Genomic DNA, 25,199 nt, shown 5'->3' with positions numbered 1-25,199 from the left:
GAAAAAAAAAAAAGAGCTGATCTTGTGGCCTCGCAACTCTGAAAGCTAGTAAAGCTGGCTGATGCAATCCCACAACTGCATTCCAGCCTAAATTTCAACTATACTTTGACAAATCGCTGCTATTTAGAGCAAGCAGATGGCAAGCAGCTGATGTGGCAGTATCTCCCAAAAGCGCAAAAACCACTGCAGGCTTCAGTAATCCAACAATGTAGCTAAACCTGAATTCTGGTCACTGCATCATGGCATTGCCAAGGGCTGACACGTGGCATCCCCCACACAAGCGCGTGTGCACACACACCCACGCACATACATAGATACATACATATATATATATGTGCCACCAATGAGCTCGTATCGGGTTATCATAGAATCCTTTCATGGCCACGTTCAAAACTTCTATGCACTCCACAGTAGTATTGGCAACAAGGAAACTGGCAATCTTAAGTTGAAGCTTTGCCCAGTTTTTTGCATCCTTGCAGCTAAATTTTTTTACATATGTAAAATTACATTGCACTCCATGTTGTTTTGCTAATAAAACTAGCAGCAATCTTCGTATGCTATTACACAGAATAGCTTTTTAAGTCTATTGCACTGTCAAAAGGGCACCTTCTTTGTTGTCATAAGACAATGATTCCAATACTAAATGTAACTGTGGTATATACCCTCCCTCCTTCAATAGAGGGCTCAAATTTTTCAACCTAGAATAGATCATATCACTTTGAGGATGGCATTTGCCACCCACGATGAATTCGTATGCCTTGCTCTTGACCTCAATCCATGCCCTCCCAGGCTTCCTTGATGCACCTACATAACTTCTCCGCCCTTGTATTTTGTCAACCTCCTCCAACATGTGAACATCAGCATAAATATTTGACATGAGCACATACCCAGAAGCCTCACTAGGATTCAAGCCAGCAACTTGCTCAAAGCATTGCCTTCCTAGCTCCGTGTTGCCATATGTTCTACAGCTGACAAGTAAAGAGGTCCACACAACCATATTTGGCAGTAGTGGCATAGTTTGCAAAAGATCTTCAGCATCTTTCAGGCGGCCAGCACGGCCAAGAAGATCGACCATGCAGCTATACTGCTGAACACCTGGCATAATGCCATGGTCTTCTGTCATAGATTTGAATAACTGTTGGCCATCCTCCAGCAAACCAGTATGACTGCAAGTAGTGAAAACATTATTGAATATTGCATCGTTTGGCAACACACCCTCTTGTTGCATGTCTTTAAGGCATTGCCAAACCAAACAAAATCTGCCGCACTGGGCATATCCTGAAATAATTGCACCCCACGACACCACATTGCGATTTGGCAGTCCATTGAGCACTTTGTGAGCCTCTTCTAGGTTTCCACATTTGGCATACATGTCAACAAGGGTACTTCCAACAGCCAAATCCAACTCAAGTCCACTTCCAATTATCTGATCATGTACAAGCCTGCCTTGCTGTACAGCTCCTACGCTACCACATGCCTTTAAGACACACACATAGGTCACCTTATCAGGTGTCATATTGTCCTGGTGCATTTTTTCGAATAGCTCAAGAGCACAAAGGCTATGACCTTGCTCAACATATCCTGCAGCAATTACGGCCCACGATACTACATTCCGATTTGGCAGTTCATCAAACACTTTCCGAGCTTCCCTTAGGTCCCCACAGTTGGCATACATGTCAACAAGGCTGCTCCCAACAACCACATCTAGCTCAATCCCACTCATTAATATCAGATGATGTATCAACCTTCCCTGCCCTACATCTTTAATGCTGCCACAAGCTTTCGCAGTGCATACAAAGATGACTTTGTCTGGCTTTATGCCATTCTGGTGTAGAGTCTCAAACAATTCAAGAGCAGAAAGGCCATGCTCATGCTGGGCATATCCTGCAATCATAGTGCCCCATGATACAACATCTCGATTTGGCAACCTATCAAACACTTTGACTGCCTCTTCTAGGCTCCCACATTTGGCAAACATATCAATGAGGGCATTCCCAATAACTACATCAAGTTCAAAGCCACTACTGACAATCTGACTATGAATCAACCTACCCGCATGTATAGATCCTACACTGCCACTTGCTTTTAGGATGCATGAAAACACAAATTTGTCTGGTGTTATATCCTTGGCTTGCATTTTCTTAAAGAGTTGGAGGGCAGTAAGACCCTGTCCATACTGCACATATCCTGATATCATTGCACCCCATAATACTACATCTAGACTTTGCAATGTGTCAAACATCTGGCGTGCTTCATCTAGAAACCCACACTTTCCATACATGTCAATGATGCTACTTACAGTCATCACATCTGAATCAAGCCCACTTCTGATAATCTGGTCATGTATCACTTGGCCCTGCTCTTTGGCTTCTATGCTGCCACATGCTTTTAAGATACACATAAATGTCACTTTGCTTGGCTTTATATTTTGTTGTTGCATTCTGTCAAAAATTTCAAAAGCAAGATGACCATGCCCATGTTGGGCATATCCTGCAATCATGGCACACCAGGAAATCACATCTCGGTCAGGCAATTTATCAAAAATTTTACGTGCCTCATCAAGGTCCCCACATTTGGCATACATATCCACAAGGGAGCTCCCAACTGATATATCTTTTTCAAGCCCATTTGCAATGACCTGGTCATGTATTAGCCTGCCCAGCACTATGGCTCCCATGTCACTACATGCTTTCAATGAACTCAAAAAAGTAACGTTGCTGGGGTTGATGCCCTCCTGCTGCATTTTCACAAAAAGGTCTAAAGCAGGAAGTGATTGTCCATGCTCAGCATAGCCTGCAATCATGGCACCCCACGTCACTACATTCCGATTTTGCAATTTTTCAAACACATTGCGAGCATCCTTTAGGCTCCCACACTTTGCATACATGTCAACGAGGGTACTTCCAATGACGACATCTGTTTCAAGTCCACGTCTTGTGATTTCATTATGTATCATTTTGGCATTGCCTATGGCTCCCATGCTGCTACACGCTTTCAAGGTGCACAAAAACGTCACTTTACTTGGCTCTATACCCTCTTGCTGCATTTTATTAAAGAGTTGAAAACCAGGAAGACCCTGTCCATCCTGGGCATAACCTGCAATCATTGTACCCCATGACACCACGTCTCGATTCGGTAATTCATCAAAAACTTTGTACGACTCCTCTAAGCTCCCACACCTCGCATACATGCCAATGAGGGCGTTCCCAAGGACTACGTCTATTTCAAGTCCGCTTAGGATGATCTGGTCATGAATCAACCTGCCCTGTTGTATGGCTCTCATGCCACCACATGCTTTCAAGACGCATGAAAATATGTATGCGTCTGGCTTTATGCGTGCATTTTGCATTCTGTGATAAAATTCCAGAGCCCTGTCAGCATTGCCAAAATTCGCATGCGTAGAAATAATTGCATTCCATGTATACAAACTTGGCTTGGGAATCTTATAAAATACTTCCCTTGCTTCGACCAAGCTGCCACATGAACCAAAGAGCCGAATAAGGTGGTCCCCCAAAAAAGCATCAGAAATGAGTCTACTGCTAATAATCAGGGAATGGGCTCTTCTGACCGCCGCCAGGTCTTTCTTCCGTGTGCATTCCTGCAGAATACAATAAATGGTCTCTCTTGATAAAGAGATCGCTTGCTTGTCCAGTAGCTCCATCTCTTTAGGTGCCACATTCAGTCGTTACTCCTGGAGCAGTCTCCTTTAGTCAACATTTCTAAGGGTTCCAACAGAACGGGACTTCCTTTGTAAGAATAATAAGAGGGCTGCAACAGAACACACATCCACAAAGGGCCAGTCAGGTGGCAAAGTTAATTTTACACTTTCCGCAAGCTGGCAAGAGTAGATGGGTGATTTTACCATCCTTTCTCCGACGTCATCAGAGGCAGACTGATGTCATGGAACATGTTGCATCCGCATTCAGAAGGTGCAGGACACCCTTGAAAGCCCCCTCTTGATGGCTATCGTTGTTGCGGCCTCTGCTGCTCTCATCTTGACAGGGGGAAGAAGAGAAACGCTGGCACGAGGGACAGCCACCACATCGAAAGCGGCCATCGCTGGATTTATATTTCTGAACTTGGGAATAAGCCTCGGCAGGTCGACATGGTCCAAGGCAGGAGAAGAGTGGGCTGAAGAGGTTGCCATGGTCGTCCCCAAAACAAGTAAAGGCAGGCTTTCAAGGTGCATTGCCTAAGGGGCACCCCCTTTCTTGTGTGCATGCTGTGGTGATGGTCCGCTACTTTCATTTAAGTTTTTGGCCTGCCACCTGTCACGAGGAAGTCTAACTGATGGCAGCCCCGCTTGGAGAAGCGAAAATATTTTTGTGTATTTTTTTGGCACCTAACGTGATTTTCCACGCGCGCTGAAACGTTTTTTTCATTGACTCGCCACGTGGCTCCTCGCATGGGTTTCCTCCGCTTTCCCCCTCAACCAATCCGTTTCGCATCGACGCTGGTGCATTCAGCTCGCTCATCGCTGAAGTTTATCGCCGCTCCCTCTACGGTGGACTTGCCTACAAAGCACTGCTTGTGGACGCAGCCGGTACTTTGATAGTGCCTACGCAGCCTGTGGCAAAGGTTCAGAGTAGTTTGCCCAGCTCAGTCAGTGTTACTGTTTGCATCCCTCCCCAACTATTTCATCTGCGCTTTCAACAGCCCACGAAGTTTCCTGTGCATTTGAAAACTTGAGAGATGTAGAAGCTCTCAAGAGAAATCAGGCGAGTCCCGGTATTTGATCTTCCGTTAGTGTTTTTTTTGGGGGGGGCGCGAGTTTGTCCGTTTGTGTAAGTTCCTGGTTTACAGTTTTGTTGCTTTATTTAAAGTTAGGTTTCCTTATCCCAACAGATATCGGAGCACATATGACAATACCGTGTGAGCTCCCGAAGACGTCAAACGCAAATCTGGAGAGAAGAAATGAGAAATTCAACCCTGCAGAAGGTAGTGGTGCTACAGCACACGTATTCGAATACTAAAGACCTAATAATTGCCCTTTTATGTTGTCGATATAAACTCTATTCAACGACTCCTTTAGCTTTGTCTTCCGTTTTGCAAGCAATTTTGTCCTGTAAAAGTAAATCCCCTTTTCTCTCGACCTTTCTTGAAAGGCCTTGGACCGCCAATGAGGGAGGCAATCCGAGCACTTGCCCAAGAAGGTGTAATATCCACCTCCGGTTCATGTTTAATAAGGACATGCGTGCCTCCCCCCGCATCAACAAAGAGTTTCCCTTTGGAGTTAATTCCAGTAAGGAGTTCGAAAGCATGCAAAGAGAACATTGAAGACTGCATTTCATGCAGCCGCGCAAGGCAGCCGCCTCGTGAAGTAAGCGTGTGCTGAAGGTATACATTCATTTCCTTCTCGTTTGCAGTCGATTCGAACTACTTTATTTCCATGCCTATCATCACTTGCTCGGTTCGGAAGATACTCCGCGACAAGGGATGCGAGGTAAAATTGAAGTGCCAAATAACCGTACAAATAGTATAAACTTAATAGCTTTTTTTTTTGTTATTTTACATGGTGGAGTATGTTGTTTTTCATGCGATGTGTCTTTCATAGACCATGCCAACGAATTTTGTTTAAGTCTACTATTGCAAAGTTTCCATATTTTAAATGCGAGAAAGCAAGCATTGCTGATTTAAAATGGTGTCCACACAAACGACGTAAATGGTTTTTCCCAAACAAGTTTACAATTGGATTAACTTACATTTGCATTTATAATACTTGGCTCGCATCTACTTTTAATTTGTTCCTTAATTAACAAACACAATTAAGAAGAAGACAAAGGACATACACTCTAAAGGAACTGCTTGCACATAGTCGAATCACCCAAAAAAGCATTGTTTGCATAGGGATTTCAACTAGGAAGATGCAAGGGAGCAAGCAAATCACGCAATGAACTTTTTTTACCTTTACACATCTAGTTCGAACGTTGAAGCACGAGTGGAGAAAATCACCCACAAAGCCAATCTGGAGTTGGATCACCATGCACATTTGTAGATGGAAACAACAATGGAGCTGGACCTAGTATAGGAACTGCACCTGCCCATGCAAACCCTCCAAACCGCTACACTCTACTAATACTTTCAATAGAAGCATTATTGGAATTTGTTCCTCATCGCTTTGCTTTCAAGGGGAAGGTCCTTGCCAAGTATCGACTTTCAAGGCAAAAGACGTTCCATACCTTGTCTACATGCGTCTCGACTTGACGGACCAAGCATGCTCGAAAACAATTACACTACATGTCCCTCATTGCATATGTTCTACAGTTCAAAGATGTTTTCGAAGTAAATGATTTTTTCATAGTTGAGGGACCCTCCATTGCCAAGCGAGATCCAAGAGAAGGGGGCACATCTTCTTTCTCTCTGCGTGTGGATGCCACCACCACGGTTCTGAAAGCCGAGCCATTTGATGGCTCTATTTCCTTTGTCCGTGACAATGTAATACGCTGATATGCACCCTGGGTTGCGAACCACATGGAAAACTTGAGGGCATCATTTGTTTCAGTTATCGACACGGTAGCATTGTCATCGTAAAGGTTGATCTCGATGGACCTTTAACAAATCAAATAAATGCTACCGACGGCCCTAACCCTAAGGACCATGCAACGGTAGGTGGGAAACAACCTGGAAACCAGCATGATATCTCATCAAGTTTTTTATTTGCTATTCTTCTTTAAGTTTTTCTACTTGTTCGTGCTAGCTTTCATTCGTTGTGGGGATAGGCGGCACACCCTTGCTCGCTTGGTAGAGGACTTTGTTGACGAAGGCATTGTCATGTATGTGGCCAAAAATATTTCTTATGTGCGTGCTCGACATGCATTAGGTGTGTTTGATTTCAAATCCTAGGTGCTGTTCTTGAAGGGAACTTGCGAATGACATTACATGATGCATTTATACACTAGGTCTCCCAGCTTGGCTATGGGAAGAAGGTACTGTGCTATTTCGCAATAAAAAATTTCCTTCGTGTTTGACAACTGTATGGACCAAGTGTGACTTGCTCTTTTCCAAGTAATTGGAGTTCTCCATTTCATCAGGCTCAACAATCCACTTGTTGAGTATCACTATGACACCTGCGGAGGTGCTCGAGTTAGCCAAGACCCTGCACGTCCTTATTGTTATAGCTGTTGTGGACAGTGTACAAAGCACTTCACAGACAGGTACCTTGCTTGAAAGGTTGTGTTGTCTTGTGCGATGGTAGCCAGGTCGCTATTCAAGTTCGCAGTTCCCATGTGGATGAGGTGCTCAGCCTCCACTACCCTTTTTTGGAATTGCACAGCCATCGCAGTGTGGTTGCAACACATTCGATGCTTCTCGACAAAAGGCCCACCGGTGAATTCATAGTGAACAGCTCCGGTTTTGTCACAACATTCACAAAAAGTGTGTCGCTGGATTGTACTCCCACATTCCTACTCATTGTACATACAAACCTCTATGCTTCTTAGTATGCTTTGGCGTGACATGCCCACTATCAGTATAGGCTTTCCATGCTTACCCTTCATTGTACATATGGCCAGTATGTAATAGAAGCACCAGAAAACCCATCAGACCATTCCCATTGTAAAAACTTTCATCTTTAAAAGCAAGTACATAAAGTTTGAGTCGTGCCTTCAGTTTTTTGCTTTTTTTGGGGAGCATTTTGTCAAGTCTTGCACTTAAAAATGTAATTTCGATGGAATTTGATACTTGGGCGCACGCAAGAGGCTTCTCCACATGTTCTTGGCTCAAACTTCCGCTCCTTCTTTAGTAGCGTGCACAACACCAATTTTCTATTTTGCTTACTAGCTTTCTATGTTGCGTATTCATATCCTGGAATGGTTGCATAGCTCAAAAAAGAACAACGCCCAGCCTTCCTGCGTGCAAGTTCTCGTGTCAAATGCGCTTCAAGTTAGGCAACACTCCATGAACAGCATCATTGACTCAAATCTGAATGTGGTCCAAGTCTTTCGATGCCTAGCTATGTGTACACCCTTGGTTTCCAATTACTACAATGTACTCCATAGTGTTCAAGTTACAATTTATGTGAGGCCATCAATTCCAGAGGAGCACAATGGTTCAAAAGTAGAGGGCAAATAGCCGCAACGTAGTAGCATACTTTCCCATCAATTTGAACATTCTAATATATTGTTCTAAATGCCAGTTGCCTTCCATATGAGTTTGCTTTAAGCCTACTATTACTAAATATCATTTTTTTTCCTTAGCAGCCAAATGATGTCGCTTTAAAGTGCTGTCCAAGCAAACATGCTTAAACCTTTAGAGGCGCCCCGCAATGGAATCACCCAATCAAGTTTTCAATTAGGGAAACTTAGATTGCTCTCCATGTGAGCATGTTTGAACCTGTAGGGCCCGCCCATAATGGAATTACAAAATCCTCTTACAGCCACTCAATGCGCATGACGTGCAAAATATTTAGTTTCCACGCTAACCTCCACCTACCACCATGCTTCCTACCTACCGGTTAGTTTCCTACTTTTGTGGATATGTTGTCCTTTGACATTCCTTTGTACATTCCATGCATAGCGTCGAAAACCCTGTTTAGGGGCACATACTCCAATTGATAAAGAAACTATGTACAAATGTTGTGCAATTGAATTTCTCGCCTTTTGCAAGAGCCACATGTCTTTGGCCTTGTATTTGTCTATGCTTCCTATGGGTATGGTTTCCTTTCCTTACTCATGCTTTTAGCTATAGATATGAAGCAAATTGAGGTTGTTGCCCCATGCAGTTCGCTCTTGGACAAACCTTTACAATAAACGAAGGTCTCATCTTGATGAGGATCATGGCATAGCCCACGACTGCCACAACATAATGACCATCTCCCCGCGGCTGTAAGGCTTGTGAAAATCTTCTGCACCTTTTTTTCATTTTCCCTCGCTCTACTTGTTGTTTGAACTCTTTCTGCCCACTAGGATTTTCCCCATTGGCTGCACAATGTTCTGGCATCTAATCCCCCACAAAGTCCGTAATTGCTGCAAATGAATTAACATTCCCCTTCGCACATGTAGCCTGACAACTTCCCGCAAATTGTTTTTCCCTTTTGCTTTGCCCCAGTTGATGGTGCAAGCACTTCCAACCACCGGGACAATTTCCCTTAGGCTTACTAAATCCACGAAACTTCCAAACAAAACACTTTTGGTGAACCTAAGTACTTAGGCGACAAGACACCAACCCTCCAAAATTGAATCCACATTGAGCCTGAGCTTCTACAACATGAGGCTGGACAATGGCTTCATAAGGGACCACCCATCAAACACTAATTTGATATCTTGTTTGGTTGCACTGTATCCCGCATGCAACCACACCATGATATTTCACTTGGTGCGACTAGAAGCCATCAGCCATGTCTGAGAGAAAAAGTTATTGCCATGGAGTTCAAACCATCCAATTGACACTACAAACATTGATGATGCAGAAGAAGACATCGTCAAGCATTTGCCCCAACATTGTGGGGATTGAGACTCCGCAACATTCCTTCACCATTCTTTTGCACGATGCCCTATCAATATACCCGATATTTGATTTGCAAATAGGCAACGAGGGTCAAAGCAATGTCCTAATGATTGATTAAATACATGCTCCACCCACAATCATGCCTCTCTTACGTACCCCAAAAAAGAGGGCCTACAACATTTGGACACAAGATGATGAACTCTATTTGATGCACCTTCTCCAGCAAAACATAGACTTGCCAACAAAGGAAATAACGAGAGCGTTGAGGAAAGCCACGGGGGAACCACTCACAAGTTCAAGGCTACATGCAACAAGATTTACAAACTGAAAGACACTATGTACCAAGCAAGCTAAAAATCCCTGGCACATGATGTGCTTCCACATCCCCAACAAGTGAGCCAGCAAAGTAGTGACAACTTCATACGTCGGCCACCAGGACACGGCACCACTGAAGCTACCATAAAAAAGTGCAGAAGGAGCAACATTAACGCCCATCGAGCCTACCAGCAAAGGATCAACGACACGCCAAGTTACGCATGTAGTTCTTGCGGGTCCCTGACTTTCAAAATTAACATCAACAAACATTGAGGTCCACAAACTCCAACTCATTTGCGAAAACAAACAGTCTAGTTTGCTCGTTGTGTTATGGTCAGCTTCGGGCCAACAAGAAGCCCGGTTCTCAAAAGACAATATGCAAATGGCCGTGCCACAAAAAAACACTTTGACTCTCAATAAAGTCAAGGAGCAGCTAGTTTCAGTTAGAATATCTTTTGCACAAATTAGGCAATTGACATATGAAGGGCAAATGGGGCTGCACGGTAGCATTGTTAATGTTTTCACGGATGTTGACAAGGCACAACAAGTCCTACCCCGATTCATTACTGATAGTGCAACATACACAATCGTAATCAAACGGCACATGATGTAGTATAAACACAACTACATTAGTGGTTGTGTGTCCCAGCTTGACAATGCTACACTACAAGAATTGCTACACACTCCTCTTTACTTGCAAAACAATGTGAAAATAAACATTCGAAACCTCCAATCTGATGCAGAGGAAACACAGTCAGTGTCACACAACACCTATTATCTCCCATCACACATAGACAATGGCACAGACGCACTTGTTCACGGCATTTACACAGCCCAACAAGTTGTTGATTTTGAGAACGGCCCAATAGTCGTGGTGCCTTTGGAGTGGTTTTCCCCACTTAGCCTCTTCAAAGATGAACACTATGTAGAACTAGCTTTCCCTACTCTTTTTTTTGGTTGCCCTCGTAGGTACGAGATACCTACAAGAACATATTATCAAGACAAAGTCAAATGGGAATTACGCAATAAGGATCGGTGTTTCGTGATGTCAGTCAAGAACTTGTTCTTCAAGACAATGAAAGTCTTGGTGCGGCATGTCTTGTCATTTATGTGGGTATGCATGCAGAAAGGGCAGCTGCCTACAGGGAAGACAACTTGAGGCGAGAATTGTCGTGGTGACATGAACATCGAGAGACTACTGCAATCCAAAATAGGCTTTTGCGATTTTGTTTGCCCGAGGACATCCACCAACTACAAAATCTTTTTGCCTGAGGACGTCCACCAAGCTATGGCTCAAGCAAAATCTTTTTGCCGTGGTGCAGCAACTTGGGCCACCAACATTCTTCGTCACATTTTCTATGGCCAAGAAATGATGGGAGCCTCTGCAATGGTGTGTTCGGGGGTTTAAAAAAAGCACCATCCTCGAGGGCAATGATCAATACATTTTTGACGTGCAGGAGCTCACTAGGTCGACCCTGTTACGATGGCACAATACTATGTAGACAGGTTCAGAGCTTTGAAGACATTGTTGTGAAATGATGATACCATTCTTGGCCCTATAATGGATTTATACACTAACAATAAGCCAACATCATGGACACCAGTACTACGTGTTGCTTGCGAAGTCCAGATTGGCAACAACCAACTAAACACAATTACTAGGAAACAATTCCCGATCCAACTTGCAGCAGGTGGATGAACAATTCATCGCTCACAAGGCTTGACACTAGAACCCCTTGCGCTCGACTTAACAAGAATAAGGACGCATGGCCTTGTGTACATAGCAATGTCAAGAGTCCACGACCCAACAAATATGTACTTCATCTCAAAACTAGAAAGCAAACAAATAAAGGTAGACACACAAGTCTTACAAGAACTTTCAAGATTACAAATAGAGAGCAGTTGGCAATTCAAACAGTTAGATTTGAGCAGAAATGAGATGCTTCCCTTCCCCTTAAGGTGGCCCGTCATCGAAACAACAATCTTAGCATAATCCTAGATGAATCTCCTATAGAATCTGGGCAAACCTAAGAATATCTGTAATTCTTCTAGATTTGTAGGATGTGGCCATTCCAATATGGCCCTTACTTTGTCAGGGTCCATACGAACCCCTTCTTGGGATATTATATGTCCCAAGTATTTCACTTCTTTTGCAAAGAATTCACATTTGGATTCTTTAGCAAAAAGTGAATTATCTCTAAGCAACTGGAACACTTTCATAAATGTTCCAAATGCTTTTTCTAGGTTTTACTATAAATAAGGATATCATCTTAAAATACTACAACAAATTTCCATAGATATGGCCTTAAGACACTATTCATAAGTGTCATAAAAGTTGTTGGAGCATTTGTTAATCCAAATGGCATTACTTTAAATTGATAATGCCCATACCTTCTTAGGGACATCCTGTTCCCTAATTCGTCCTTGGTGATATCTTGACCTTAAATAAAATTTAGTAAAATATTTTGCCCCTTGCAATTGATCAAAGAGCTCATCAATGCGAGGCATAGGATACTTATTTTTTATGGTGATTTTATTTAGTGCTCGGTAATCTATGCATAAACGCATAGTACCATCCTTTTTCTTTACCAGTAAAACTGGTGTATGCTGCCTAGTGACCTTCACAGACTGCTCACCAGCCAGCAGCCTCAACGTCCCTGCGATAGAAGCAGCTCCATAGCCGACAGTAGTACATAGTGCCTTCTCGGCGTGATGGACTAGCTATGCTCACCCACAGCCACGGGTAGCAACATTGACTGGAGAACGCTCCAGCTCACCTTTTTCGAACGACCAATGAAACCTCACAAGCCTCACAAGCCAAGTTGCCAACACCAGCAGAGGCTTCAGCAATCGAATGCCCTCACAAGCTCCTCCTAGGCTCCAACTCCACGCTCACGCAGTTCCAAAGCTCCCACATAGCTACGGCTTCCCAAGCACAACAAAAGCTTCTTCAATGCAGTCCTCTTCATATTTTGCCCATGGGTTTTCAATGACAAACTCTCTCCAACACCTCCATATGCTTCGCCACCGCATCGTGGTTAGTCAACACCTCCGTTTAATAAGCGCCGTTGTCATCGCCCCTCTGCAGAGAAGCTGCAAATCTTTTCTTTCTCCGAGGTTCCCTTAGATTGACACGTGGCAGATAATAACTAACCAGGGTTAGTTAGAAACATCCTTGGTTGAGTTTGTGGTTAACTAGGGTTAGTTCACCCTTGGTCAAATGGGCAACCGTGGTTAGGGATAGGGTTAGTTAAATGCCACACCACCATAGTGCCACCTAAGCACATAGAAGCCCTTGCTAAGCACAGTTTGTAAGCAGCATGTGAACAAAGCCCCTCTTCTTGATCAAAACTTCGACAAGCCATAACTCCCAATCCAGGAGAAATCTGCACACGCTCCAAAAAGGAAAAGTGATTGCCTTTTTGAGCTCTATACACTATCAGATCAGAATCATTGTTAGCAATTAGACACTACTAATATTGAAAGAAATCAATTGGTAAGACCTTTGCAACAAATGAAAAATCAAAGAATGAATGCGGCAATGTTGGCATGTAGCACTCTTACCACATGGCACTATTGGCACATGGCATCGTCAGACTGGGACCTAATTCATGTGTGAAATTATAGGCTAAATACGGCTTGATAAGATGGAAAAAAGGCCTACAATGCCATCGACAAAGAGAAACCATGCCAAACGGCCTAAACCTGGACCTCGATAGCCCTCGCCATCTTGAAGCATACCTTTTGGCTCCACTGGTCGTTGATCTACCATCCAGATTCTAAATGGTGATGGCTTCAAATGCTTAAACTTGAGCGACCTAGCAATGGCTTTAGAAACAATGTTAACTCTGGAACCTCCATCTACAATGACACCAAAGGCAGTCTACTTCTTAATCTTTACTGAGATTACCGGTACTTGGTCATCTACCACTAGGGTACCAATGATCAGAATTATCACTAAGGAATCGATCTCCTTGGTCGTTCTATCTTGGGCTTAGAGCTACTGTAAAAAGAACTCTTGGTAGTACGGGGAAGTCTTCAACAACTCAGACATGACCAGACTGACTTTCATGCCATAGAAAATTTCACATGCCTTAGCCACTTTGGTGTTGGTCACTCCACAGTACAAGGTAATTCTTGGCTAGTGGAAGCTTCACTGGGTTATGTCACTTGCATTGGTGAACCCACCAGTCAATAGCAATCCTTTTTCCCTTTAATTCCCTGGTCGAATTAGTCATTTCTATGACTTCCATTCAGATCTCCATCAAATGGTGGATCTTCTTCTAGGGTGATGATTGGATCCTTCAATTGGGTACTTGCATTGGTGCATTGACTGGATCAATAATATCAGTAGTATGGCTTGGTAGCCAAGGTCCACTTCTCACCTTTCAAGAGTGTCTTTGAGCATTTTAAGATGCTCTTGCCACAACTTACATTCATCCTGGGTATGATTCTCAACACAATAGAAATATTTGACAGGACCTCTACCTTTATCATCCCTTCCTTTATTGTTGCATTGCTCAGGCCCGTGTGACCATCTTTCTTTGGGCTTGGTTTCCATTGTGACTTGGTTCACAATCTCTGTACATTTCTTGACACTGGTGCATACATTGTAGTATTGTGTATGGTAATTTTATTCTGTATGTCCCTTCTTGGAGCATTTGTTGCACCATTTTTCATTAGAGCTCAGCTTTTCCTGGTATCCCATATCCTTCAAAGCCTTTTGATAGTAGACTTAATCTTGTTCTTCTTTCGTGATTTATCCTCATCATCACTATTCTTCTTCTTTTTATTTGGCTTCACCACATTTTTCCAAGGCCACCACCCAGTTTAGCAAGTGTTCATATGTCAGTGTGGTAGGATTGTCAAATTTTGGGGACCAAATGTCTACCTGGGTACCCAACCACACAAGGACGTCATTTGGTGCCATGCTAAGCTAATTGATCAAGGACTGCATTTTTAAGACAAAGTCCTATATAGACTCACCTTCCTTTTATTTGAGCTTTCTCAATTTAGTGCAGATAACTTCTTCATTGATGTCTTGTTTGAAATACTTCAAGAAAGCTTCAGTCATATGCTCCCAATCTCAAAATTGCCAATTGGAAACTAATTATACCACCTGTGAGCAGTCTTTACCAAGGTAAAAGGAAAGTACTTCATGTGTCCTCGGTATTTGCCCCATTAATGTGATAGGCTCGCAAGAATCTTTGCAAGTGATGGGACTTCTTCATATGTTCCCTTGTAATTTTGAAAATTTTCATTGATTGGTGTGGCCATCTTTGGCTTTACAACCATTGGCACCCATTTTGGTTCTGGTTGCTCGAGAGGTTCTTCATCTTCCTCGTAATTTTGATGGTGTATTTCCATTCCAGTAGTGATGAGTGTGAATGTGCTCGTAGGTCAGTGGAAACAAGTCTTGGGTCAAACCCGCACCCACTAGTATTCTAAGTGCAACTGGACTTGGTCCTCATGGTGCTCTTCTAGCTTGGTCACGTGTTTGAGAAGGAATGAGACTTGGTGAACATTGCCAAAATCCTAGTACAGTAGGAATTGAAGTTCTTTGCTTGGGTATTGCACCCTAGGATGTTTCTCGGCTTGCTCTGTCTCACAGCCATGGCCTGCTTCTCAATTGATCTACCTATCACCACAGTTACATTCCCATATCGAAGTCGTGTGGTGTCAAATTCAAGTGATCAGGGGCCTAAATACAGAAATTTGGACTAGGGAGCTTTCTATTTCTTTATGCCTTGGAGTTGTTTAAGTTTTCAAGTTTTATTGTGGGTTTGGTTATCTCCCATTGCTAAACATTACAAATATTTCTCTAGTATAGGGAAAGCATGTTTGTTTCAATTGTGAAGTTGTAGTTGTCTGGATTGCAGGCACTCCCTAGCATAGGGAAATTGTGACCGTTTGCATTTACAGTTTATATAGTGTGTGGAAAAAAAAAACCACAATCAACTTAATGCAAGTTGAAGAAGAAGCTTCTAGGGTGGATCCCGTAGAGTCGGGAGTCCGACTGACCCTGCAGGTGTCGCGCCCAGCAGGCCATACACTGTCTGGCAGAATTGCATTATTAGAGGATGCCTTGCAACAAATTTTAGCTCAACAATTGCAAGCAAATGTAGGGCAATCCAAGCTCAAAAAAATGGTTCATAGTATGTCTACTAGACCATCTCATGAAGAGAAAGGTAAAGCTCCAATGGAGCTTGAAAACCAGTGTCCATACGGTCGAACGTAGGAGGGGTAAGGTGCCTAATATTGCCAATTATAGGCCAGATAAGTATTCTGGTCGGATGTCTAACCGTAGTTCCGATACCATAGAGACCTAGTTACACAAATGGGACAAGGCCTTCACCATTTGTGAAATCAGGAATGATATGAAGAAAATACGCAAGGCCACCCACATATTTAATGAGGTAGCAGATAGATGGTGGATAAAATAGCAGAAAGATGGAGTGGCATGCACTACATGGGAGGGGTTTAAAAAAGAATTTAGAAAACACTTCTTACCTCCTGATGAAGCATCCCGAGCTTGGGATCACTATCGAAATCTTTGTCAGAGAAATTTATCAATGTGGCTGGTTACACTAATAAGTTCAGAGAAAGTGTAATGAAAATTTATGAGCCTCTACCTCAGTTGGTGCAGGTAAAAGATTTTATCTTTGGACTGAATGATCGGATCAAGATGGAAGTTCGGGCTAAGTATGCAAACACGCTAGATGAAGCAATTGCCATAGCCCTGAACTATGAGGATGCCAAAGGGAATAGTTCAAGTGGGTTTGTGCAGGTTGGGACTCAGTATGAGTACCCAAAGAAAACTGGGTTTAAGAAGAAGTGGATTAGTAAAGAGAGTGCCTCACAACCTAGTGGCCAAGCCAAGCAGGCAAAGCCAGTTGAGACTCCTTCTAGACCAAGTACCACTATTAGAGTGAAAAGAAAAGTAACACCAATGGCAGCCCAGGCTTGGTTGAAGTCTTCTTTAAACCTAGATCAAAGAGAAAAAGGCTTGTTTTTTGGATGCCTTCAGCCTCATCAGTGGAAAGATTGTCCATGAAATAAGGATCATCGGATGGTTGAGATGGTGATCTTAGAATGCGATGTAGATATTGAGAAAAGTCCCAAAGCAAAACAGATGGAGATTCAGCTAGCAAGATCTTCTCAAAGGTCAGTACATGTTTTGTTGTGTGTCTATTGCTAAGCTAGTAAACATTGCACCTGATAATATCCTATCAAAGCACACAGCAATGGGGTATACAGCCTTTAATGATATGGAGTTAATTAAGATGAAAAGAGGGAAAGTAGCCAATCATGATGTCATTGTGTTGTTTGACTCAGCCTCAACACACAATGTAATTAACTCCAAGCTTGTAAAGAGGCTGAAATTAAAGACTAGCCGATCTGACACTACATATATAGTCAGAATAGCAGCAGAAGTTCAACTGAAGTATGGGACCAAAGGGTTACCCAGTTGGAACTTCAAATTCAGGACTATGCAGAGAAGCTTGATTTTGAAATGACAAAGCTTGCTCATGCAGATATAGCCCTTGATAAGCCTTAGCATTCTAGGAAGAATCCATCCATAGATTAGAAAAAGCACATTTATTAGTTCAAGATGAATGATGTGATGTGTCTTATGAGGTGAAATGATTAAAACCGATGCAAGTGGCATTGTGGTAGGAGTAGTTATCCTCCAAGAGGGAAGGCCAATAGCCTTTGAAAGCAAGAAGCTTTCTCCCTCTCAATGAAATTAGGCAACTCATGAATTAGAGTTGTATGCTATTGTCCATGCTTTGAAAACATGGAGACATTATTTATATGGATCAGAGTTTTTTGTTGAGTTGATCATGATACTCTGAAACAAAAGCAACCTAACTTGAGAGGCCGCCAAGCTAGGTGGGTAGAACTCATGCAGGAGTTTAACTTGACGATTCAGTATCGAAGAGGGAAGGATAATAAAGTTGCTGATGCATTGTCACGCATTATGCATAATATGAGTTTCATAGTATTAGAGAGTGCTCTAATGATCGAGATTAGAGAAACTCAAATGGTAGACGAGTTCGTCCAGAGCCTTTGGCCTAAGGCTCATGTGTTTAAACCAAGGGAAAAGGGTGACCTGGCATGACCTGGCATCCAGAAAAGGCCAAACTTATGCAAGATATGCCATAAGAGATGGTATGCTGAAAAGAAATGGCAAGGTAGTAGTACCTAATCAGAATGATCTCAGGAAGAGAGTCATTCAACAATGCCATGATAGCCCATGTGCGGGACATCCAGGAGTTGAGAAAGCGTATGATCTCATGAAGCGAGATTTCATTTGGCCAAAAATGAAAAAACATATTCATGAATAAGTGACACGTTGTTTTTCGTGTCAAGTAAGGTAGAATAGGTGAAGCCACTTCGACTTTTACAGCCCTTGGAAATACCACTAGGTAGGTGGGAGAGCATTTTTCATGGACTTTATTGTAGGTCTGCCTACGTCACAAGATGGATATGATTCTATTCTTGTGATTATTGATCGTCTTACCAAGATGGCTCATTTCTTTCCGACTAGAGAGTCTGTTAGTGCCCCGCAAGTGGCGGATTTGTTTATTAAACATATATTTCGTCTGCATGGACTACCCAAATCCATAGTGTCAGACAAGGATGTTAAATTTACCAATATTTTTAGATTGCAGTGTTTGAGACACTAAGGACTGAGTTGGGAATGAGTAGTGGGGATCATTCAGAAACGGATGGTCAGATGGAGAGAATTAACCAAATTTTAGAGGATATGCTTAGAGCATATGTTTCATTGAGGCAACATACATGGGACAAGTGGTTGCCACTGTTAGAATTTGCCTACAATGATAGAAAACATTCCTCTATAGGGTCCAATCCATTTGAGCTGAATTATGGTTATAGACTAGCAAATCCAGCTATAGTTGGAATAGCTCAGAAAGTGCCTAGTGCCGCGAACTTTGTGGTTCAGATGCGAGAGATGTTAGCACTTGTTGCAAGAGCTAACATCCACCAAGCTATGGATAGAGCTAAGGCGTACGCAGATGAAAACAGATCCGTTAGAGAAGTTTTTCTCAGAGTTCCTTCGCACTCTAAGTCTTTGACTGTAGGAGAGTGTGCTAAGTTATCACCCGATATTGTGGGCCGTGGTTAATTCTAAAAAGAATAGGCAAGGTGGCCTATAAATTAGAATTACCACAGGGTTGTAAGGTGCACCCAGTGTTTCATGTGTCTCGTTTAAAGAAATGTATGCATGCAGGTGACTCACTAATCCAAGGTATTGTTTTGTTTCAGGAGATAGAGGATAATGCAAGGTGCAAACCAACAAGAATCCTGGACCGAGGAACAATGCAAGTACGCAATCGAAAGATACCCATGGTGTTGGTTACATGGCATGGTTTACCTCTATCAAAAGCTACCTAGGAATCCGTATACCAGTTACGGAGAGTGCTCCCAGAATTTATCATCGAGGACGTTGATGCCTGAAGAGGGAAGGAATGTTACTCTCAAGTTGAGGTAACATGACCTCGAAAGGGTCAGTGGTGGACATTTTCCTTTAAAGGAATGTTTGTATTATATTTGTTTGGGCTTCATGTGAATGGTCAAAAGGATTAATGTCAAGGTCCTTGATGAGGGTGACAAGGCACTGACTAGATGGGTCTACGGCTGTGGGTTCCTTCCTTCCTTCACTATTCAAGATCAAGAGTATTATCTACTTTCAGATATACGCATAATCTTTGACCTCAGAGAAGATTATGCCTTGGCCTTAATTGCTCAAATATGTAGCATAAATAAGAATGTTGGAATTGAAGATGATGAATTAATTGTACTAGAAGATACATTTGATCCCTTGTGATGTGCTTTAAGAAAACTGTGGATGAGAAGGATATGGATGATGAGACCTTTAACAAGGTCAAAACACAAAAGTTAGAGGAGCAGAAGGATATTCAGCCAAAGGTGAAGGAGTAAATGCATTAAATGTGTAAATGTGCCTAGGGGCAAGTGAATAAATGGATATCCCAAGAGAGGGGTATATGGTGCATTTAAGAGGTACCCTAGAATGACGACATGTGGCGGGCGAGATCCATCTAGGGATTTGTGGGCTCTGTTGTGGGCATGTAGAAAGTGAACTGAAACAATATGTCATTCATGCTTACGCAGAGGGTGGTTGGGAGGATAATTTGTGTGCCTGCACCCGTGATTGATAGTGATTTAATATACTTGGAATCTGTTGAACATGAATGATCGCGACAAAACCCTTCACACCTCTATTTTTAACACCCTCTCTTGATCGAACTTCTAGACCTTTCTTTTCTATTACCTCTTTATCTAGCCCATGGCTATAGATGGACTAGGACAAAAACCAAGGAATCTTCTCTATGGACCGAACACCTCAAGCAACTATATAAGTCTCTCTCAAGCAAAGAATGTACACTTGGACCTCAAGACTCTCAATTCGTATGCTCAAACCCCATCATCCATGGCTATGAGTACTACAAGACCCCCCTCTCTCTCCCGATAAACCGACACTTATTATACTCATTTTAGGCATATACTCAAGGCAAAGCACCTTCAACGGAAGTGGTCTTCACATGGTAATGCATCCTCCACTACCATGTCAACTTCAACTATATTTGCATGGAGGTTCTCTTTCTTCTGGAATCCGCTAGCAAAGTGACCCATCTTACCACAATTGTAACACTTCAATTTCTCGTTGTTAACTCCCTCTTGAAATCCTTAGTTGTCACAAGCAAAGCTTCCCTCTCTGTACTTAAGGTGGTACTTTTCAACCTTCTCTCTTCTTCCAGCAATGTCCCACCTTCCAATGTTAGATTAGGAAAGTTTTTTAAGGTAGCTACAAGGCTCCCATATTTGATAGGAATACCTTGCAAAAGCACGTTCGGCCATGGCATCATCAGCAGCAGCAAGTGAGCAAATATTTGCAAATAGCTACATGATGCTTTTGAATAGTCCTAAATTGGGTTGCAAATGCTTCCCCAAACGTCATCATCAAGCCAAAAAATTAAATTATAATTTCATGTGCATCTTCTTCATGACATCTCTAGAAGAACTTGTCATCCAAGGCTTGCAAACTTCCCATGATGTTGTTCAGATCACCCAAAGAATTAAGCTCAATATAGGAAATGATCACAACATCCAAATCAAAAGACCACACAAACTCGGCAACGCATATGGACATTGATATCCCAAATGTACAAAGGATTCCAAATTTATCAAAAACAAAAGTCAAGTTCTTGATCAAGAACATAAGGAGAGTATGGATGCTTGGGCAATCTGGGAAGATTTATTGACAGGTAAATGTGCAACTTTGGTTCATTTAGCTTTAATGATTGAACCAGGCAATACATCCGTAAAATTTGCAGCAATGTCAGCTGAGGTGTCTGAGGCAGTAGAATTGGATCTCTCCTGTAAATTGCATGAAGTGGGCTGATACGGGTCCATGTCTTTACTGCCATACAATATGCGTGAAGTACATGTTCCCGAATGCTGTGATGGATTGATAAACACTTTGATAATCTGTTTCAATGTTTTAGTTGATCTTTTTGTGAGTCCATTACCTTGTCGCTGGTGTGCGCTTACAAAGGACAGTGTGACACCACGTCCATTGGCAGTGAAGTCTTTGCCTGTTAAGTGCTATTCACATATGGTGATGTATCTGTTGCCTGAGAAAGACCGCGCAAAATGGACCGAGAGTTTTTCCATACTATCATGCCGCCTGTAGCTCTCCACTGTCAAACAAAGAATCCCAGTAAACCACCAGCAGCTACAGTTCTGAATCGCAACAACTGTCATTTCAACCAGTTCTATCGATGGCTAAAGACAAGTTGTTCAAGAATGCGATGAACCATTGGAAAGCAATGGGAAAGACCACGAAGTGCATTTTCATGAACTTCATCCTATTTTCATCCTAACCTTGCATCAAAGACTGCCAAAATATCATCATGAAACGGTTAGGTCTTATGCACATATTTTCTGTAAACCTACTAACATAGTGTATCACAATATTACACTTTAGATAAATACACATCATTGCTAAGATAATAAGTATATATTACATCATTTACTGTTATTTTACAATTAAAGCGCACAGCCTTTTTAGAATCATGGCAATTTACACACACGCCAAAATTTTTATTGGTTTGGACAGCTGCACCCTCCAGTGCATTTACACAATGTGAAGTTATAGCTCGTTTCTCATGATGCATGCATGAGGCAATTCGCTTATCTCCCTCCGACAATAGTTTCCGTGCTGCATTTATTGGTGGCACATGTCCATGCCCCATTATTAGCCGTTTCAATCTTTTTAGTTTTCCATCAATCCAATCGTCTTGAAAGTGCTTTGTGACAGTGAACTCATGCACCTTGTCGTGAGCTTCAAGCCAGGCCATCCCAGGTTTCTTCCAAGCCTCTGCACATGTTCTTCGCTCTTGTATCTTATCGAAATCCTCCCACATGCAAGCATCTGCATAAATGTTTGACATCAACACATAGCCAGAGGCATCATTTGGACTTAATCTGACAACTTGATCAAAGCACAATCTTCCTAGTCTAATATTGCCATAGGTTGTGCAGCTGGTGAGCAACGATGTCCACACAATAATGTTCGGTTGGACTGGCATAGTGTAAAGTAGACTTGCAGCCTCATCTAATTGTCCTGCACGCCCAAGAAGGTCAACAATGCAGCTGTAATGCTCAATGGCTGGTTTAAAGCTATGATCCTCCAGGATGTGTTCAAAATACATATACCCCTTATCCCAGAGACCACCATGACAACAGGCAGTGAGGATACTAGTAAAGATCCAGCCATTTGCCCTTAAACCTTGACGTTGCATCTCCTCAAGGCATTGTTCCACAAGGCTGCACAAGCCATAGAGGGCATATCCTGCAATGATTGCACCCCAAGAAACAATATCTCTATGTGGCAACTTATCAAACATTTTACTTGCTTCAGCTAGGCTCCCACACTTAGCATACATATCAATGAGGCCGCTACCAATGGCCACATCGGATTCAATTCCACTTTTGATAGTATGTCCATGTATCAGCTTTCCCTGTTCTATTGCTCCTACACTGCCACACGCTTTCAAGGTACCCAGACACGCAACTTTGTCTGGCTCAATACCCTCTCGTTCCATTTTCTCAAGCAGATGAAGAGCAGGAAGACAACTTCCATGCTCTGCATATCCAGTAATGAGTGCGCCCCATGATATGACAGTACGATTCAGCAATTTGTCAAATACTTTGGATGCCTCGTCTAGGTACCCACATTTGGCGTACAAGTCAACTAAAGTGTTTCCGACAATCACATCTGATTCCAGTCCAGCCCTTATTATCTCATTATGTACCAACCTACAAAGTCCTATGGCTCTTGTACTTTTACATGCTTTCAAAATGCACAAATAAGTAACTTTAGTTGGATTGATGCCTTCCTGTTTCATTTTCTCAAAGACTTTTACAGCTTGGAGACCCTGTCCTTGCTGGCCATATCCTGTGATCATTGAACCATATGACACAGCATTCCAATTTGAGAATCCATTAAACATGTTGCATGCTTCATTGAGGCTCCCACACTTAGCATACATGTCAATTAGAGCATTTGCTAGAACTAACTCTGATTCCAGTCCAATAAAAATGATCTGAGCATGTATTAACCTACCCTGTACAAGTGCTCCTATGCTGCTACATGCTTTCAAGATGCACAAAAGTGTTACTTTATCTGGCTTCATGCCTTCTTCCTGCATATTCTTGAAGAATTCCAGCGCAAGAAGACCATGCCCCTGCTCCACATATGCCGTAATCATTGCACACCATGACACGATGTCTCGATTGGGCAGCTCAGTGAATACTTTATGAGCCTCTTCAAGGTTCCCACATTTTGCATACATGTTCACGAGGGTGTTCCCAATCATCGAGTCTGAAAAAAGCCCACTTCTGATAATCTGTCCGTGTATTACCCTGCCACGCTCTAGGGCTCCTATGCCTCTACATGCTTTCAAAATGCACAAAAATGTGACTTTGCTGGGACTTAAGCCCTCTTGTTGCATGCTTTCAAAAAGCTTAAAGGCAAACAGACTTTCACCTTGCCGGGCACATCCTGAAATAATTGCACCCCATGAGACAGCATCACGCACAGGCAAGCTGTCAAACACAGTGTGTGCGTCCTCTAAGCTCCTGCACTTGGAGTACATATCAATAAGGGTGCTCCCAACAGCCACATCACATTCAAGTCCACTTTTGATAACATGGTCATGTATCAGCCTGCCCTGGTGTAATTCTCCGGCAATCCCACATGCTTTTGAACAGCAGGTATAAGTATATTTGTCGGGCTCTATGCCCTCCTGCTGCATTCTATAATACAATTCAAGAGCCCTTTGGCCGTCTCCAAGTTCTGTATGTGCTGAAATGATTGCATGCCACGTGTATACACTTCGTTGCGAGGCTTTAGAGAACACCCCGTTTGCTTCCACCAAGCTCCCACATGAAGCAAACAGGCGGATGAGGTGATCCCCAAAAAAGGAAATTGAATCTACCCCACACTTGATCATAAGGGAATGCAATCGCCTAGCAGCCTTCAGATGTCTCTCCTTGGTCAGTGCTTGCAGAAGACAGTAAATGATGTTCTTTGATACACATGTCCCCTGTTGATCCATAAACTCCAGAGCCTGGACAGCGTTGACCATTTGACCCTACTGTTGCCACAGTTCTCTCAAACCTCCAACATTGTCGCTGACCCTCTGCTGAAAATGTTCCTCATAAGATAATCGAGAAAACGAAACTGATACATTCATCACGGCAAGTGTAAAGGGTCGACCACCAAGATACGCCTTTGTCGCCTCTAGGCCCTCACTGCCAAGCCCTTTCTGGTTCGCTTTCCGACACGACTGCGCGAACCGTAACGAGGAGTTAGGACGCTAGGAGTCCATGCGAAGAGTGGGGGCCTCTACACGTAGCAATCAATCTCCACACCGGGCCACCCAACCAGCCAAATTAAGACGCAACGGCTACGGCCTTTTAGGAGCCCATTCCCGCGCTTCCGCTTGGCCGTCTGAACGCTATGCTATCTGTTCCGCGTGATCTGTTCCCGTGTCGCCGCTGCGCCTGCTCAGCCAGCCTCTGCCACAGGCAACCTGCAATGGCCTGTGAATATTCCGGTCAAGCCTCCTTCTCCCACCGTGAATCTATGCGCCTGCTCACTTCTCTCCCACCTCCTTCTCCCACCGTTCCACGCGCCTGCAAAGTTCCGTCCTAGGGTGCCTCAGCCTAGTCTCTGGGTGCATACATACGAAAACTTTTGTATTATTGAGGCCTATAGTTTCGCCCTTAGATTTACTTGCAACTACAGCTAGGTATAGACATATAGTTTAATATATACATATACACTAGTTAACTATAGATACACTTACATCACGTAGGTTAATTAG

General features: G+C 42.9%; 2 protein-coding genes and 1 long non-coding RNA gene across 3 annotated transcripts; 1 reads left to right on the top strand and 2 right to left on the bottom strand.

Moving 5' to 3' along the window:
• Positions 1-354: 354 nt before the first annotated feature.
• Positions 355-4,238, bottom strand: LOC147892387 (pentatricopeptide repeat-containing protein At2g33680-like). The gene is made up of 2 exons (XM_087387445.1): positions 3,863-4,238; positions 355-3,768 (listed from the first exon to the last, which is right to left on the bottom strand). Exon 2 carries the CDS (start codon positions 3,659-3,661, stop codon positions 584-586), a length of 3,078 nt encoding a protein of 1,025 aa, XP_087243571.1. The 5' UTR covers positions 3,662-3,768; positions 3,863-4,238; the 3' UTR covers positions 355-583.
• A 221-nt stretch (positions 4,239-4,459) lies between these two features.
• On the top strand, positions 4,460-5,614 carry LOC147892386 (uncharacterized). The gene is made up of 3 exons (XR_015542389.1): positions 4,460-4,728; positions 4,846-4,938; positions 5,106-5,614. It is a non-coding gene; the product is annotated as an uncharacterized LOC147892386 (long non-coding RNA).
• A 16,168-nt stretch (positions 5,615-21,782) lies between these two features.
• On the bottom strand, positions 21,783-25,018 carry LOC147892385 (pentatricopeptide repeat-containing protein At2g33680-like). Its single transcript, XM_087387365.1, has one exon. It carries the CDS (start codon positions 24,456-24,458, stop codon positions 21,783-21,785), a length of 2,676 nt encoding a protein of 891 aa, XP_087243491.1. The 5' UTR covers positions 24,459-25,018.
• Positions 25,019-25,199: the final 181 nt, after the last annotated feature.

This window comes from Dipteris shenzhenensis, chromosome 16, assembly GCF_047967505.1.
Source record: "Dipteris shenzhenensis isolate YYH24624 ecotype China chromosome 16, Dip_SZ_1.0, whole genome shotgun sequence".
NCBI lineage: Eukaryota > Viridiplantae > Streptophyta > Polypodiopsida > Gleicheniales > Dipteridaceae > Dipteris > Dipteris shenzhenensis.
Note: the sequence above shows the minus strand (reverse complement) of the source record. Positions and strands in the feature narration are given on the sequence as shown.

Bases quoted from the DNA above. Each gene is read 5' to 3' on its own strand.
- LOC147892387 (XM_087387445.1), bottom strand. From the start codon at position 3,661: ATGGAGCTACTGGACAAGCAAGCGATCTCTTTATCAAGAGAGACCATT.
- LOC147892385 (XM_087387365.1), bottom strand. From the start codon at position 24,458: ATGGTCAACGCTGTCCAGGCTCTGGAGTTTATGGATCAACAGGGGACA.